Source organism: Siphateles boraxobius, unplaced genomic scaffold (assembly GCF_051911475.1).
Source record: "Siphateles boraxobius isolate OS27281-9 unplaced genomic scaffold, OSU_SipBor_1 22, whole genome shotgun sequence".
Classification (NCBI taxonomy): domain Eukaryota; kingdom Metazoa; phylum Chordata; class Actinopteri; order Cypriniformes; family Leuciscidae; genus Siphateles; species Siphateles boraxobius.
This window is the reverse complement of record NW_027508833.1, coordinates 29,478,639-29,491,433: the sequence shown is the minus strand read 5'-3', so window position 1 is coordinate 29,491,433 and position 12,795 is coordinate 29,478,639. Positions and strand designations below refer to the sequence as shown.

Below are 12,795 nucleotides of genomic sequence, written 5' to 3'. Positions count from 1 at the left end.
CGTTCCCAAATCCCAGACATCCGAATGCAAGATAACATGACAGCGTTTATTGCATTTCATCTGCATGCTCTGAAGCTCAAGTCATTTATGATGGATGAAAAAAGAGCCACAGTGGGTTTCCTGATTGCTGCAACTACCATTTTTATTATAAGAAATTTCTTAGGAAGTGACGATTTTGTTCCTTTAAACACATGGGATGGAAACAGTGCTTTATTTGCAAATCAGTTATATATTCCAATTTTGTGCATAAGTTAATTTCGCACTGCTGGAAGTGTTTACTTTTTGATATACAGTATCAAGATGCTTTAATTAACATCTGGGATATTTCATGCCAGTTTGTTCTAGCTAAATTTGTAATACTATTTAATCAAATGAATTAAAAATTAAACACTAATTTTAAATGAGTTTAGAAATAACAGAATTAGAATGTACAGTATAAAATTAGCTAAAGATTATATGTGACTGTTATTAAATTGAGTGTTTTTAAAAGATAAACTTTAATTGAGCATTATATATGTAAAAATAGATCAAATGAGTATGTTACTTTACATTAAAAAAAATCTGATTTCAGCTGATAACTGATGTGGTACCGATATTTTGTGCGTCTCTAGATAAAACTGTGTGCTAAATTAATAAATGTTATTATAATCTAGCAATTAAAGTGGATAGTATACAAAATGAGACAGTTACTACCTAATAAATGGGCAAAAGCAGCTTGGTTTCTTGTGATTGTTTTTTGGGTAACATCATGTCCACCATCTGCTGCTGACTGGCATCTAATGTTTGAGTAGGAATGAATTTACAAATCTTTTTGAATGCCATCTGTGTGAGAAAGAAAGAGTGTGTATGTTTGTGTCTTTGTGTTGTAGCCCACTGGTCCAGGGACTTATCACAGAGTGTACACACACTCTGTGAGAACTCCCTGGACCAGTGGGCTACAGTGTGTAGCCCACTGTAGGCAGTGTGTGTGTGTGGAGGAGACAGAGGTGTGTTCACCTTGTTGAGACACGCAGAGGTGTTCCACACTGCGCTGTCACCTGGCACAGAGCTCTGGATCAAACCCAGACACACACCAGGAGCGAGTGTGTGTGTGTGTGTGTGTTTGAAGAAAACAGAGAGTGTGTGAGTGGTGTTATAGTCTGGTGTGTGTGCCAGCATGTTGTGTCAGTAAGCACCCTTGAGATGCATATGTTTATCTGCGTAGAGGATTCCTCTTTTTTTCATTCCCTTTAAGTTAATGTGTTTTTGCATGTGTTCAGAAGTGTATGAACTCAAATCGCTCCTCTTTTTAAATTTTTTTAGACCAAAGGTGCCAAAAACTAGTTACAGTCTGAAAACAATCCTTCCTATCTCGCCAGCTCTCTGTGGTGATATGAAAGGCACAGTGCAGGGCTCTTGTTGCATATCTCCACTATTGTTCTGTCTGCCTTTCCTCTTTCTCACTGGCTCTCTCCCTGTTTAGACAGTCTCCTGTTTGAGTTCCATCAGATGTCGTTCTGCCTGGCAGAGCTGCACTTGTGGTCCTTTAGGAACAGCCTGCATGTCCCAGGTAATTAAAACACACTGAACGTCTCTCTTTCACACATTTTATTGTCTCTCATGTCTGTTACTTCTATCTCCCCTTTAATGTCTTTTTTTCTTCTCATTAAATGTGCCCGTTTGCCTCTCTCTGAATTTATCTTCTGTAAGAATGAATATTAGTTCTTTCAGAGCCGGTTAAACTGTGTCATACACTTATGTAGGTTATTATTACAACAGAGCAGTTTTTTTTTATTATTAGAGACGTTCTATGGCCTATAATTATTATAGCTTTTAAGAGGCAGTTTGTGATAAATACTTCATAATGCAAAACATTTCAATTTGTAATGACTAGTTTTTAATTGGTGCTTTTACTGCTTTATAGTAAAATTCTCATATCCTCTGCTCTGCTCCTGTTTTCACCTTTTTCAATGTTTGTTCCATCTTCACCCTTTGGTTATACCCTCCTTGGGTATTCTGGTATACTGGAAGTGTGTGTAAGAGCAATGTGTATTTTGCTTTTTCTCACAGACGAGTCCAGTTATCAGTTATTTGGAAAATCCTGTGATAACATGTTGTCGCGGATTGTATGCATGCATGTTTGTGTACATGAATTATATTGTGCAATACTGTTTGCAAGCATTTGTATGTGATTGGAGCTCTATCGCCTGTAGCCAGCCCTCCTGACCTGTACATTGCGTGTGAGAGAGAGAGAGAGAGAGAGAGAGAGAGAGAGAGAGAGAGAGAGAGAGAGAGAGAGAGAGAGAGAGAGAGAGAGAGAGAGAGAGAGAGAGAGAGAGAGAGAGAGAGAGAGAGAGAGAGAGAGAGAGAGAGAGAGAGAGAGAGAGAGAGAGAGGAGAGAGAGAGGAGAGAGAGAGGAGAGAGAGAGGAGAGAGAGAGAGAGAGAGAGAGGAGAGAGAGAGAGAGAGAGAGAGAGAGAGAGAGAGAGAGAGAGAGAGAACGAGCAAGGGAATGAAACGCGGTGAATGGAAATGGTGTAGTCCATCTTTATTTGTAATACCATGTCAGAAGTACACAGTCTATGAAGAGTAAATCAACAGTAAATTCAATGCAAAGTCAAACATTATAGGTGCTCACATATTTTTTGTAATGTGCATGCACCTTTTGAATTCTTCTAGACAGGACTTATTTTAGCTGTTTGTTGCTAACAAACCAGTGTTTCATTTTGTATTTGAATAGTACTCTGACCTCTTCTTCCCTCTTTTGATTTGCCTTTTCACAGATACAGACATTGGCACATACCAACTCTACGAAAAAGGAGAACCAGGTATGCTGCATCTTGTGATTTTCTTAAATGTAGCATTCATTTACAATCCTTATTTTTTCATAAAATTTGATCATAACCTTTTTGTGTCATTCAAAATGTTCAAAATAGTAAAAACCAATAACATGCGAGTATAAAGAGCTATACAAAATAAGAACTTTTAGTTCATTCTTTCTGTCTGAACTATAATATTCTGTAAATGTCTCGAATGAAGTTCACTGAATAACACTTCAGTGTATTTTCCTCGTGTTACTCAACACCAGATACTCTCTCACAGAACTCTCTAGATTTCCACAGTATTGTAACACCCGTCATTCACAAAGTTCTAGAAAATCTACCTGCACTTTTTTTTTTTTTATTCTTAAATCAGTATTTTACCTATTACATTTTTAAAGATTTACCCCAAAATAAGCTTAGAAAAAGCTGGAAAAAAGTCTGCTTCTCACGTGGGCCTGCACATCACTGTTACAGATGTTCTCTAAATGCTTCTGGGCAAATGAAGTGCCACCAGTTTTCTTGATTTTTTAAAAAAAAAATTATGTGTCACAGATTAAACATTTAATAATCTGGACCCCTCATGAGAGAACACAGCCAGCTCTGAAATGTAAAAACCTTATTGATTAAAACAATGACAAAACTATTTTATTCATTTTTAATACTTCAGACTTGAGACTTGAAAGGTTTTTGTTTGTTCCAATGTTTTATATGATAACGTCTGAGAAAACACAAAGGCCTTGATGTTTAAAGACTTTGAGATGGTTGAAGTTTCAGAGAATTAAGAAGGCTGAATGTAATAATGCAGTGTTCGTTTATTTCACATGCCTGTTTATTAATAGAGATCAACATTTTAAAGTTAAATCTGTAAAAACCGCATACAAACATGCCTGCATAAGTCATTCTGTTAATGTGTGTTCATATGAGTGACCATTTCTGTATTATTATGAATTCAATCTCAATCTCTGATCGTAATTTATTTAGATATTTTATCTCTTATCTCCCGTTTATGATTCACACAAGGAATGAAACATGACTCTAAATTACTTTAATTAACTTTATTTAACCTGCAGTGTATAATTTATACTTTATAGAGCAGGCTACAAATCAATACTTTTTATAAATGGAGTTTGTTTGAATTTGGGACCTGCTGTTTCTCATGGCCTCCAGCAGAGGGCGAAGAAGACCCATGCTTCTGTGAGGAAGGGGGCTCTTCACCCCTCTATCCCGTAGCAGATGTGTGTGTCTGGGGCAGGCAGGGGCAGAATGGCAGAATCTGATTAGCAGCAGTAATCCTGGAGCTGTCCAGCAGGTCCAGGCCTCCAGCAGAGAGAGGCAGTGCTCCTGTAGAGCAAGGCAGGGAATGGGGCCGTCTGGTTGGGCCACTGAGGGCTAGAGATCTGGGACTCTGGGGTGAGATGGGGCTTAAGGTTTGGGGCTATGGCATAGAGAAGAGAGAGCATGCTGACAAAGCAGGAGTTTGGTCTTGCCTCAGTCATTTCCGTCTGTCGGGATACCTGTCCCTCTGACTGTGTGAGTCAGTGTTTTTCTCTTTCTGGCAAACACACATTGGGGTTAGACTACAACTTAGTGTACATGTGCTGAGAAAGACATTTGAGGGAGTGTTTACACATACATGGGTGTTGCTTAAACTATGGGCACTTTTATGTGGCAGGAATTCATTTTTATTGAAAATGTTTATTTTTTTGAAGGTTACATTAAAAATGTCTTAGAAATGTCTTGCCATTTCTTTGTTTGTTTTGCTAATGTTCATATATTTTATATTTTTAGTTACAGATTTTATATTTTTTATTTTGTATATAAAAATAAAGCATATAAAAAAAGTGTATCAAACTTTTGATCTTAAACAATGAAAGTTCACTGTAAAACTATTAATTAAAAAAAATTTAATATTTTAAACAACGAGTGAAACAGACGAACAATTTTAATATCCAGTATATGACAATAATGTATATAATTAAAAAAAATGACCACTTGTGATTTCCATCACACCCAACAGGTCTGTTTTTTTTTACTTTGCAACCAAGGACACAAAAGTGTCAGTCAAGAGCAATGAAGTGCCATTAACAATAACATAAATATCAATTATGTTTGATAAAAGTACTTTCATTATCCGTCATTTCCAGCAATAGATATCTGCAATAGAAAAACTAACATAATACAACAAGACGAAGACGTCAGCTATCACGACATTAAAAAGTTACCATAGTAAAAGTAAAAACATTAAAAAGTACCATAGTAAAAACATGCAATATTGAATTAATAAGTGTAAAAACACAAACCAATACATTTTCACCTGTGAAAGATTATCAATTTTTTTTGGGAATTTAAATCTCGTTGGTTTCACAACTGCGCAATGTTGTGGCATCATTGATTCTTACTTTGAGTGATGACATGCTGACCGTTCCAACATGGCAGGATGTGTCTGGAGTGGTCAAATGTGGAATCTACGTATACATATCTATGGTGTAAATGACAGTGGTGGAAGTGAGTTCACGACTCAAGAAAAAACTAATTCTTCTGTGATGCATTCATTGTTCTATATTGTTAGTATATAGATTAAAGCATGTGAAAATTGTTTTAATTGAGTTTACTTTCTACAAAGGGCCAAAACACCCACATATGCACATAAAACTCGCTTTCGCATTCTTTCGGAAGATTTTTCGGAAAAAAAAATGTCTTACAATGTTTTCTTCTTCTTTGTGCAGCCTCTCCTACAGATCAGCATTACTTCAATGAGAAACAGCAGTTTGCAGACAGTAAGTAATCCATCATCAAACAATTAACCTTCATGTCAATGATCATATTAGCTCATTATTTAAGAACATTGGTTTGCATGTTTCTAAAGCAACACTCATCTGATTCCTAATTTAAATTGTGCTTCAGATGCCTGGAAAATTAAGTGCCCCATTAGAGCAAATCTGACAAATATTAAACATCACTCCATTATCCCTCCACTTCTTTAACCCTCATGAGCCTGATGCAACATTAATGAAGAAGAATGGAATGAAAAAAATGCTGCATAAGGCTACAAGTCACGATGATGGACAATATGATGACGTTATATTAAGCTTTTGCAGAATAAATGTATTTTTATGACAGTAGACTTCATTAAGCTCTTCAATGCAGCAGTCCCTTACTAAACGTATTGTGGTGGTACCATGGTACGGTGATGGTATAAGACCATAGTACTGATTAATACCATAATACTGATTGTACTCTGAGTACGGTATGTTCTCCAAAGTACTTTGAAGAATACAGTATGTTATCATGTCAAAAAACCTGGTAATGTGGTATTTTTGGGTACTTTTTTGTTGACAATGTTAGATGTTTTGCCTGGACCATTTTCATTTTTCCAGCTTCACATTTGACCATTGCACAAGTTACAGTGTTCCCTTTCTCCTTTTAGATTTTGTATTCATTTTAAGACAAGTACAGCCCGTTAATGTAGTTTATTATAGGTTAATTTTATTTTAACCTATAATTTATTTTTAGTTTATTTTATCTCTAATTTATGTGTCATTTTCACATCAGTTATGATGTTGTCAGTGTTCACTTCCAGTATGGCCAGTGCCTTCCCACTGTGATGCCCAGTTACCTCCTACCCGCTCACACTGCTGGTGGGGTAACTCCCGTCGCCCTCGAGAGAAACACAAACACCCTTATCAGGAGACACAGACCCGTCCCCCTCTCGCCCCCGTCTTACTCATCTCCCATCCCCTCTCCTTCATTTGCATTCATTTATTTCTGCATCCTCTTACTCCTAAAAGACAGGAGACATGTCTTAATGGTGTAGAAATAATGATAATAATAATAAATAAAACAGATTGGATTTGATTGCGGAATCTTTACGAAAACAAATAACAGACCTCCTCCATTTCTGTGGGTCCCTGTCCCGGATGAACGTATTAATGCATAAATGCAAACGCATACTCACAGATTGAACTCAGCCGAGAATTCTATTAACGTTTCTTTCTCTTTTTTTCCCCCTTCGCTGATTTGCTCCAGAGGGAAACAGGGACTGAGATCCAAGCGGAAATTTGGGGGGCTTTGTGAGCGGAACGAGGCATTTTGGAGTGGCGTATTTAATGTGTTTAATATGTTATGGTAACTTTGAGTTCTTCCCTAGGGTGACTGTGCTAACTCAGGGAGCGCTGATTGAATGAGACTCCCGCGTTACACTGAATTTACCCTCTGTTGCGCTATTAGTTAATATTTCGCCTTTAAATCCCTTCTGTCTACAGCATGAGAGAAATAAAAAGAGAGTAAGTAAATATTTTAGCTAATGAAAATAGAGGAATGTTTTACACATTAAAAGGAGGTTTATTATACACACTTTGCATTGTAGATCAAAGGAAAACATTAATTTTGGAGTTTGATTGGAAAGAAATTCTTTACAAAGAAAGACTTTTCTGTAAAAAGGAAAAAAAATGCATAAAACTTGAATGCAAATGGGATGAGACTTTATTTAATTTTTTTTATAAACTCTCTTTAACATTTAATGAAATATCTGTAAAAAAAATGTTTTCAAATATATACAAATGTGAATTTTAACAACAATATTAATATTATTTAAATATAAATGTCGAAATGTGAAAATCCAGCAAACAAATATTAATAATTACTTATTATATATTAATATCGATTATACCTTTCTTAACTTTTTAACAATGATTTTATTTCATAAAAAAATAAAAAACTGTTATTCTCCAGTTTATTCTTCAGTTTAAATTTTGCATGTGTTTGTACCCAAATTATCATCAGGATTACAATGAGAGGATTTCATTCTTGAGCTGTCAGCTCAGATTCATTTGTAGGGTGACCTCAGGTGGAGCTGTATTTCAGGGTCAATCCTCTTCGCCCTTAAAAAACCCACAGACACAAAAACACATTCTTTTGGCTGTCTTTTATATGCTTCTTTTTTTGCCTCTGATGACGGTGCATTTCATACCTGTGTCCTCTCTTTCTGTCACTCAGGTCGGGGTTACCCATGGTTCCTTAGTAACCGTCGTCCGGAGAAGCTGCGTGATGCCCTAAAGGAACTAGAGGTATTTGTTTACATTTCCTGCAGTCCGATTAACAAATAGGAGCATTCTCTCTCTCTCTCTCTCTCCTTTCATAAGGAAAGAGAAAATCCCCCCCGACCTCTCTCACTTGCTCTTGCTCTCTCTCAGCACCTGTGTGGGTGCCTCTCTGTCATCGTGGGGGATATTTGAGGGGGGATGATTGGGACTGTGAGCTGGCTCTCTCTCTGCCTCTGGCTCTCTCACACAAACCTAGCTTTGTTCAGTCCAACTCAGGCTCATTTTTGCTGCCTCTCCGTATCTGAAACTGGAAACATCCCTCTAAACCTGACCCTGAAAACAGAGTCTACTCATTCCTAGTACACATTCTCTGTCTCTCTCTCTCTCTCTCTCTCTCTCTCTCTCTCTCTCTCTCTCTCTCTCTCTCTCTCTCTCTCTCTCTCTCTCTCTCTCTCTCTCTCTCTCTCTCTCTCTCTCTCTCTCTCTCTCTCTCTCTCTCTCTCTCTCTCTCTCAGGAGCTGCTGCAGTCATGCCCGGTCATGAGTGTCAGATGGAGAAGCAAGCAGTGCTGTCAGGTACCATACCCAGCATGCACCAGTACCCAGCAGGCATCAGGCCTTCTTGGCATGAGTTGGCTCGTGTAGCAGAGGTCAGGCAATGAGCATATGCAGACTGTTTGTGTCAAATACTCTTGGGGAATTTATCTCTGGGATCAAAAAGATTCCCTTCTCAAACACATCAGTGTAGCCCAGCGGTTTTCCGTTCAGTGTGGATTCTTCAGCCACATGCGCACACGTTTTTCGCACCTAAAGTGCTTGATTTAGGCCATTTTAAAAGGTCAGGAAGATCAAACGTTGTTCGACTTTATATATATATATTTTTTTTTTTTTTTTTTTTGGTGGTCAGAGATGTTTTTTCCTGCCCAGCAGCAGGGTCTGATTGGACGCTGTGACCTTTATCCACTGTTCACATTCTGTAGAGATGAAATTCCACCTTATGCCAGACATAATGTTATCAGACAGTGATTTTTAAAGGGATAGTTCACCTAAAAAAATTGTCATCATTTACAGTAATTGATCCCATTTCATTTCAAACTAAATGAAGATATTTTTTATCAGCTGTTTTTTGTCCATATTATGAAAGTATTATGAAAGTTAAGGTGACCTAAAATTTCAAGCTCCAAAAAGAACAAAAAGGTGGGTTAAAAGTAGTGCTGTAGATCATTTAAAAATGTATTTGGTGAATCACACACATTAATCACGATTAACTACACCTAACATTGAAATTTGTAATCATTAATACAGTATATTTCGCACTGAATCTTCAAATGAGTGTGGAAACAGCATAAAAAGAGTAAATATTTAGTTAATGGCATCTTTTCACCTTTATTTTCCTTCTATTGATTTTGTTATTGTTATTATTATTATTATTATTTTTATTATTTATGGAGATAAAATGCAATTATAGCAATTCAACATTAGAGTGTAATTAAAAACCAGGCCTAAATTGAACATTGTCAGATTGTCTTTATCATTCATAAAAAATAAAATTAAAATAGTATAACAACTCTTAATTGAATTGAACTTTTAAAAAAATGGGAGGGAAATACATTAGCATTTCTACTTCAGGAATTGAAAAAACAAATATTGTTTTAAATATTTTTAACTTTTTAAACAGCAAATATTTAATATCACAAATTATAAAGTTATATTTCCCAACCTTACTTTTGTGGTTTCATCCAACTTTTCTGAAGCCATACAATCATACTGCATATGACATTTGATGAACATATCGGTATTTAAGCCTTTATTCACTCTCAAATCAAAGCATTGATCAGCACATTCATATACAGACTATGTTACGTTCCCTCTCTGGTCTAGGGTATTTTAAAGAGGGAGTAACAATAAAAAAAGTCTAATGTCAAACCTCATTGGTTATCAAATGGCCAAACGTCATAATTTTTTAGGTTTGTGTCACCATATTTGATGTAGTCTTTTTATACATGCATTGAACAGTGTTTTGATTTGGAGCTTGACCAAAACAGCTGAAACTTCCTTCAAAATATTGTATTTTGTGCTCTACATAGTAAAAAGAAAGGTTTGGAATGACACAAGGATGAATAAATGATAAGAGAATATTCATTTGTCTGTGTGAACAATTCCTTTAAATGTATTCTTGTTGTACTCTGAAGATTTACAGTCATAAAGTCCCATTCAGTGTGAATGTGTTAATGTTCGTTACTGTGTGTGTGTAGATGCTGTTGAGATCAGGTGTGTTGGTGACCCTTATCCTGGGTGGAGCTCAGATTGAACGAGTGGCCATTGACAGAACGCTGGTGGGGCGTCTACCTGCTGACACCATCAGCGACGGTGAGTAAACGCGTACTCGCACGCTACCCTTCCTCTCTTCTTTTTTCTTTCTCTCCTCTTCTTGTCTCTCCCTCTCTCTTTGCAGTTTCGCTCACTGCTCATTTTCCCAGCATGGGCCTGGGCGGCACGCACACCCACAGGTCAGAAACGGCAGTCCCTTCTGTTTCGCCTTCTTCCGTTACTCCCAGAGGAAGTTCGAAAAGCACGGACGCACACACATACACATACATGTCAAGGTTCCTCCTGAATCTCAGGGGAATCTGACATGGCTCCCTGTCTTATTTCTGGTTTGTGAAATTGGACACTCTCCCAAATCTGCTAATTATTTTCTCATATCATTTATTGTTTAGAGCTTATATGGCTAAAGCTCTCTGTGCCAGGTCTCTAGATACCTGACAAACCTCTCTCTCCCACCCCTTCCTTTTTCCTAGTAGCCCCCCATAGAGTGCCATTCAGGCCCCCAGAGCCCCTAATTACCAGAGTTATTATGTGTGTGTATCTGAGAGAGAGAGAGAGAAGGGTGGGGGTGCCAGGAAGGCTTCTGCATCTGTCACTTATTCAGTTAGTTTCACACACGCAGTCAGACCTGTTCTGGCCTTGATTACTTGTTACTTTGTGAGTGCTGTAGTAAAAAGAGAGAGATTGAAAACTTTGATCAGCCTGTGATTGTGAAAAACACACTTTTTAAACCCAAAATCATCTGTAATGCATCTATGGCCGCTTCATTAGTACAATCACAGGTTAAGAAGATTTTTAAGATGTATATGGACAGCCAAACAATTATATGAGAGGCATTTGGGTATATTTTATATTTGTAAGAAACTCCCACAGTAATCTTTGGTAAAAATGGCTTAGTATTATTTTGAGTCCATTAGTGACACCAAAAACATAATGAACTACAATATAAATATCCACATTGTTGAATCCTGTATTTTTTTTCTTCTAGAAATTAATTTCTCTACTGGTAAGAGTTTCAGACAGTGATGCAAACATGTTTTAAATGAATGGAGTATTAACTAACTAAGCAGATTTAGGGGAATTTATTGATTTATTCTGCTAACCCGCTGCTCATATGTTCCAAAATCTGTTTACTAGCCCCTGGACACAAATTTGGATTTTTTTTTTTGGAAGGATTATCATGGAATCTTCCCATTAATTTGGCAATGATTACTGAACACTAATGCATGTGTATTTTCTCTGAAATTTTTGTAATCTTTTAAAAGCATGTTGAGTATTCCATGTTTTTTTGTTTTTGTTTTTTCAAAAGGATAATGTCATTTAATTTGGTAGAGTATATCGTTTACATTTTAGAATTTCCAAATCACTCTTGAGCCTCTCAAAGTACGTGGCTAAACTAAAAACTTTGGTTTAAGCAAAAATGATTCCTTCAAATTCCAAAAGTAGATTTATTTTTTAAAAACACAATACATCAGCATTTTAAGTTAGATTTTTCAAAATCTTTTGCAAATGTGTGTTTTCTTTGTCATTAAAGACTTGCTAAAGTAAAACTTAAAAATTATGCTTAAAAATACTGCATTTAACACAGTATTCCTTTGAAATTAGCACCCTGTTTTATGCTTGAATGTGAGATGATTCATAATTACTGCAGAAGCGCTGATATTCCGTCTCTAATTGCTGTTCAGGTTGGAAATTCCAGCCCTGAATATCATCCTCAACTAAACCTGCTTCTCTGAATGGGTTGTATTAATTTTTTTGCCATTTAATTGGTTTCATAAACAGATTAATTTTTTAGGAAGGGAAGGTTAATTGCTAATCACAGTGTGGAGAGCTTGTCAACAGTTTCACTGCAAATGTCTCTCTTTAACATGAAAGCTGCATACCCTACAGGCTTTACAGTCTCTTCTTCTTCTTCCTCTTCTCTCTCTCTCTCTCTCTCTCAAACTACTACTCTGACTCACTTATGAAAATTATTCATTATGTGCATTTCTGTGTGTGTTGGTCAGATTTTACTTACAATCACCTGAAATCACCTGCATTGCTTGAACCAGCCAATAGTCAAATGTCAAACTTCCATTTGGTTAATTTGGATAAATCGTCCTTTGGAAAAATGATCTGTAACTGAAATAAATTGTTTTTTTCGGCTATGAACAGTGCAAAAAGCTTTTCTGTTTGGGCTATGTTAGGATTTGAGTCAGTCTGTAGTGTTTCTAATGAGCATTATATTTAAACAATAGAAGAATATAGTATGTCCTCATTTAGATAGCAAAGTAAATGTCTGTGCACGCTATGTTTTCTCACAAGGTTATATGAGTTTTGACCTTTGACCTTGCTCTGTGGTTTTCAGCGGTGATTGGCGATCGCTTCCTGCTGTTCTCGCTGATGGAGAGGAGTCAGGTGTGTCAGGTTTACTTGAACAGGAAGAACCAGAGCTCACCTGAACCAGCACGACACTTGGAGAAACTCACAGCTGCGGAGATTAAGGTAACACACACACACCTTTTACACACACATCTATTGAACGCTCACCCAAAGACATACACTCACACACACGTACACACACTCTTCAATACACACACATTAGCACATTTTAGGAGGAAAGGCAGCACAGCCTCTCCTGCTTTCA

General features: G+C 36.8%; 1 protein-coding gene across 7 annotated transcripts in view; it reads left to right on the top strand.

Moving 5' to 3' along the window:
- Window positions 1-12,795, top strand: part of wdpcp (WD repeat containing planar cell polarity effector) — a 116,193-nt gene that overhangs the window by 71,234 nt on the left and 32,164 nt on the right. For 4 of the 7 annotated variants that reach the window (XM_077239584.1, XM_077239580.1, XM_077239586.1 and 1 more), the window contains exons 2-8: window positions 1,467-1,549; window positions 2,762-2,806; window positions 5,527-5,577; window positions 7,796-7,866; window positions 8,358-8,417; window positions 10,097-10,211; window positions 12,517-12,653. In XM_077239584.1, the coding sequence (XP_077095699.1) occupies window positions 1,467-1,549; window positions 2,762-2,806; window positions 5,527-5,577; window positions 7,796-7,866; window positions 8,358-8,417; window positions 10,097-10,211; window positions 12,517-12,653 (562 nt within the window). Of the gene's footprint in view, window positions 1-1,462; window positions 1,550-2,761; window positions 2,807-5,526; window positions 5,578-7,795; window positions 7,867-8,357; window positions 8,418-10,096; window positions 10,212-12,516; window positions 12,654-12,795 lie in introns of all 7 variants that reach the window. The other 3 variants (XM_077239581.1, XM_077239585.1, XM_077239582.1) reach the window with 1 other exon arrangement.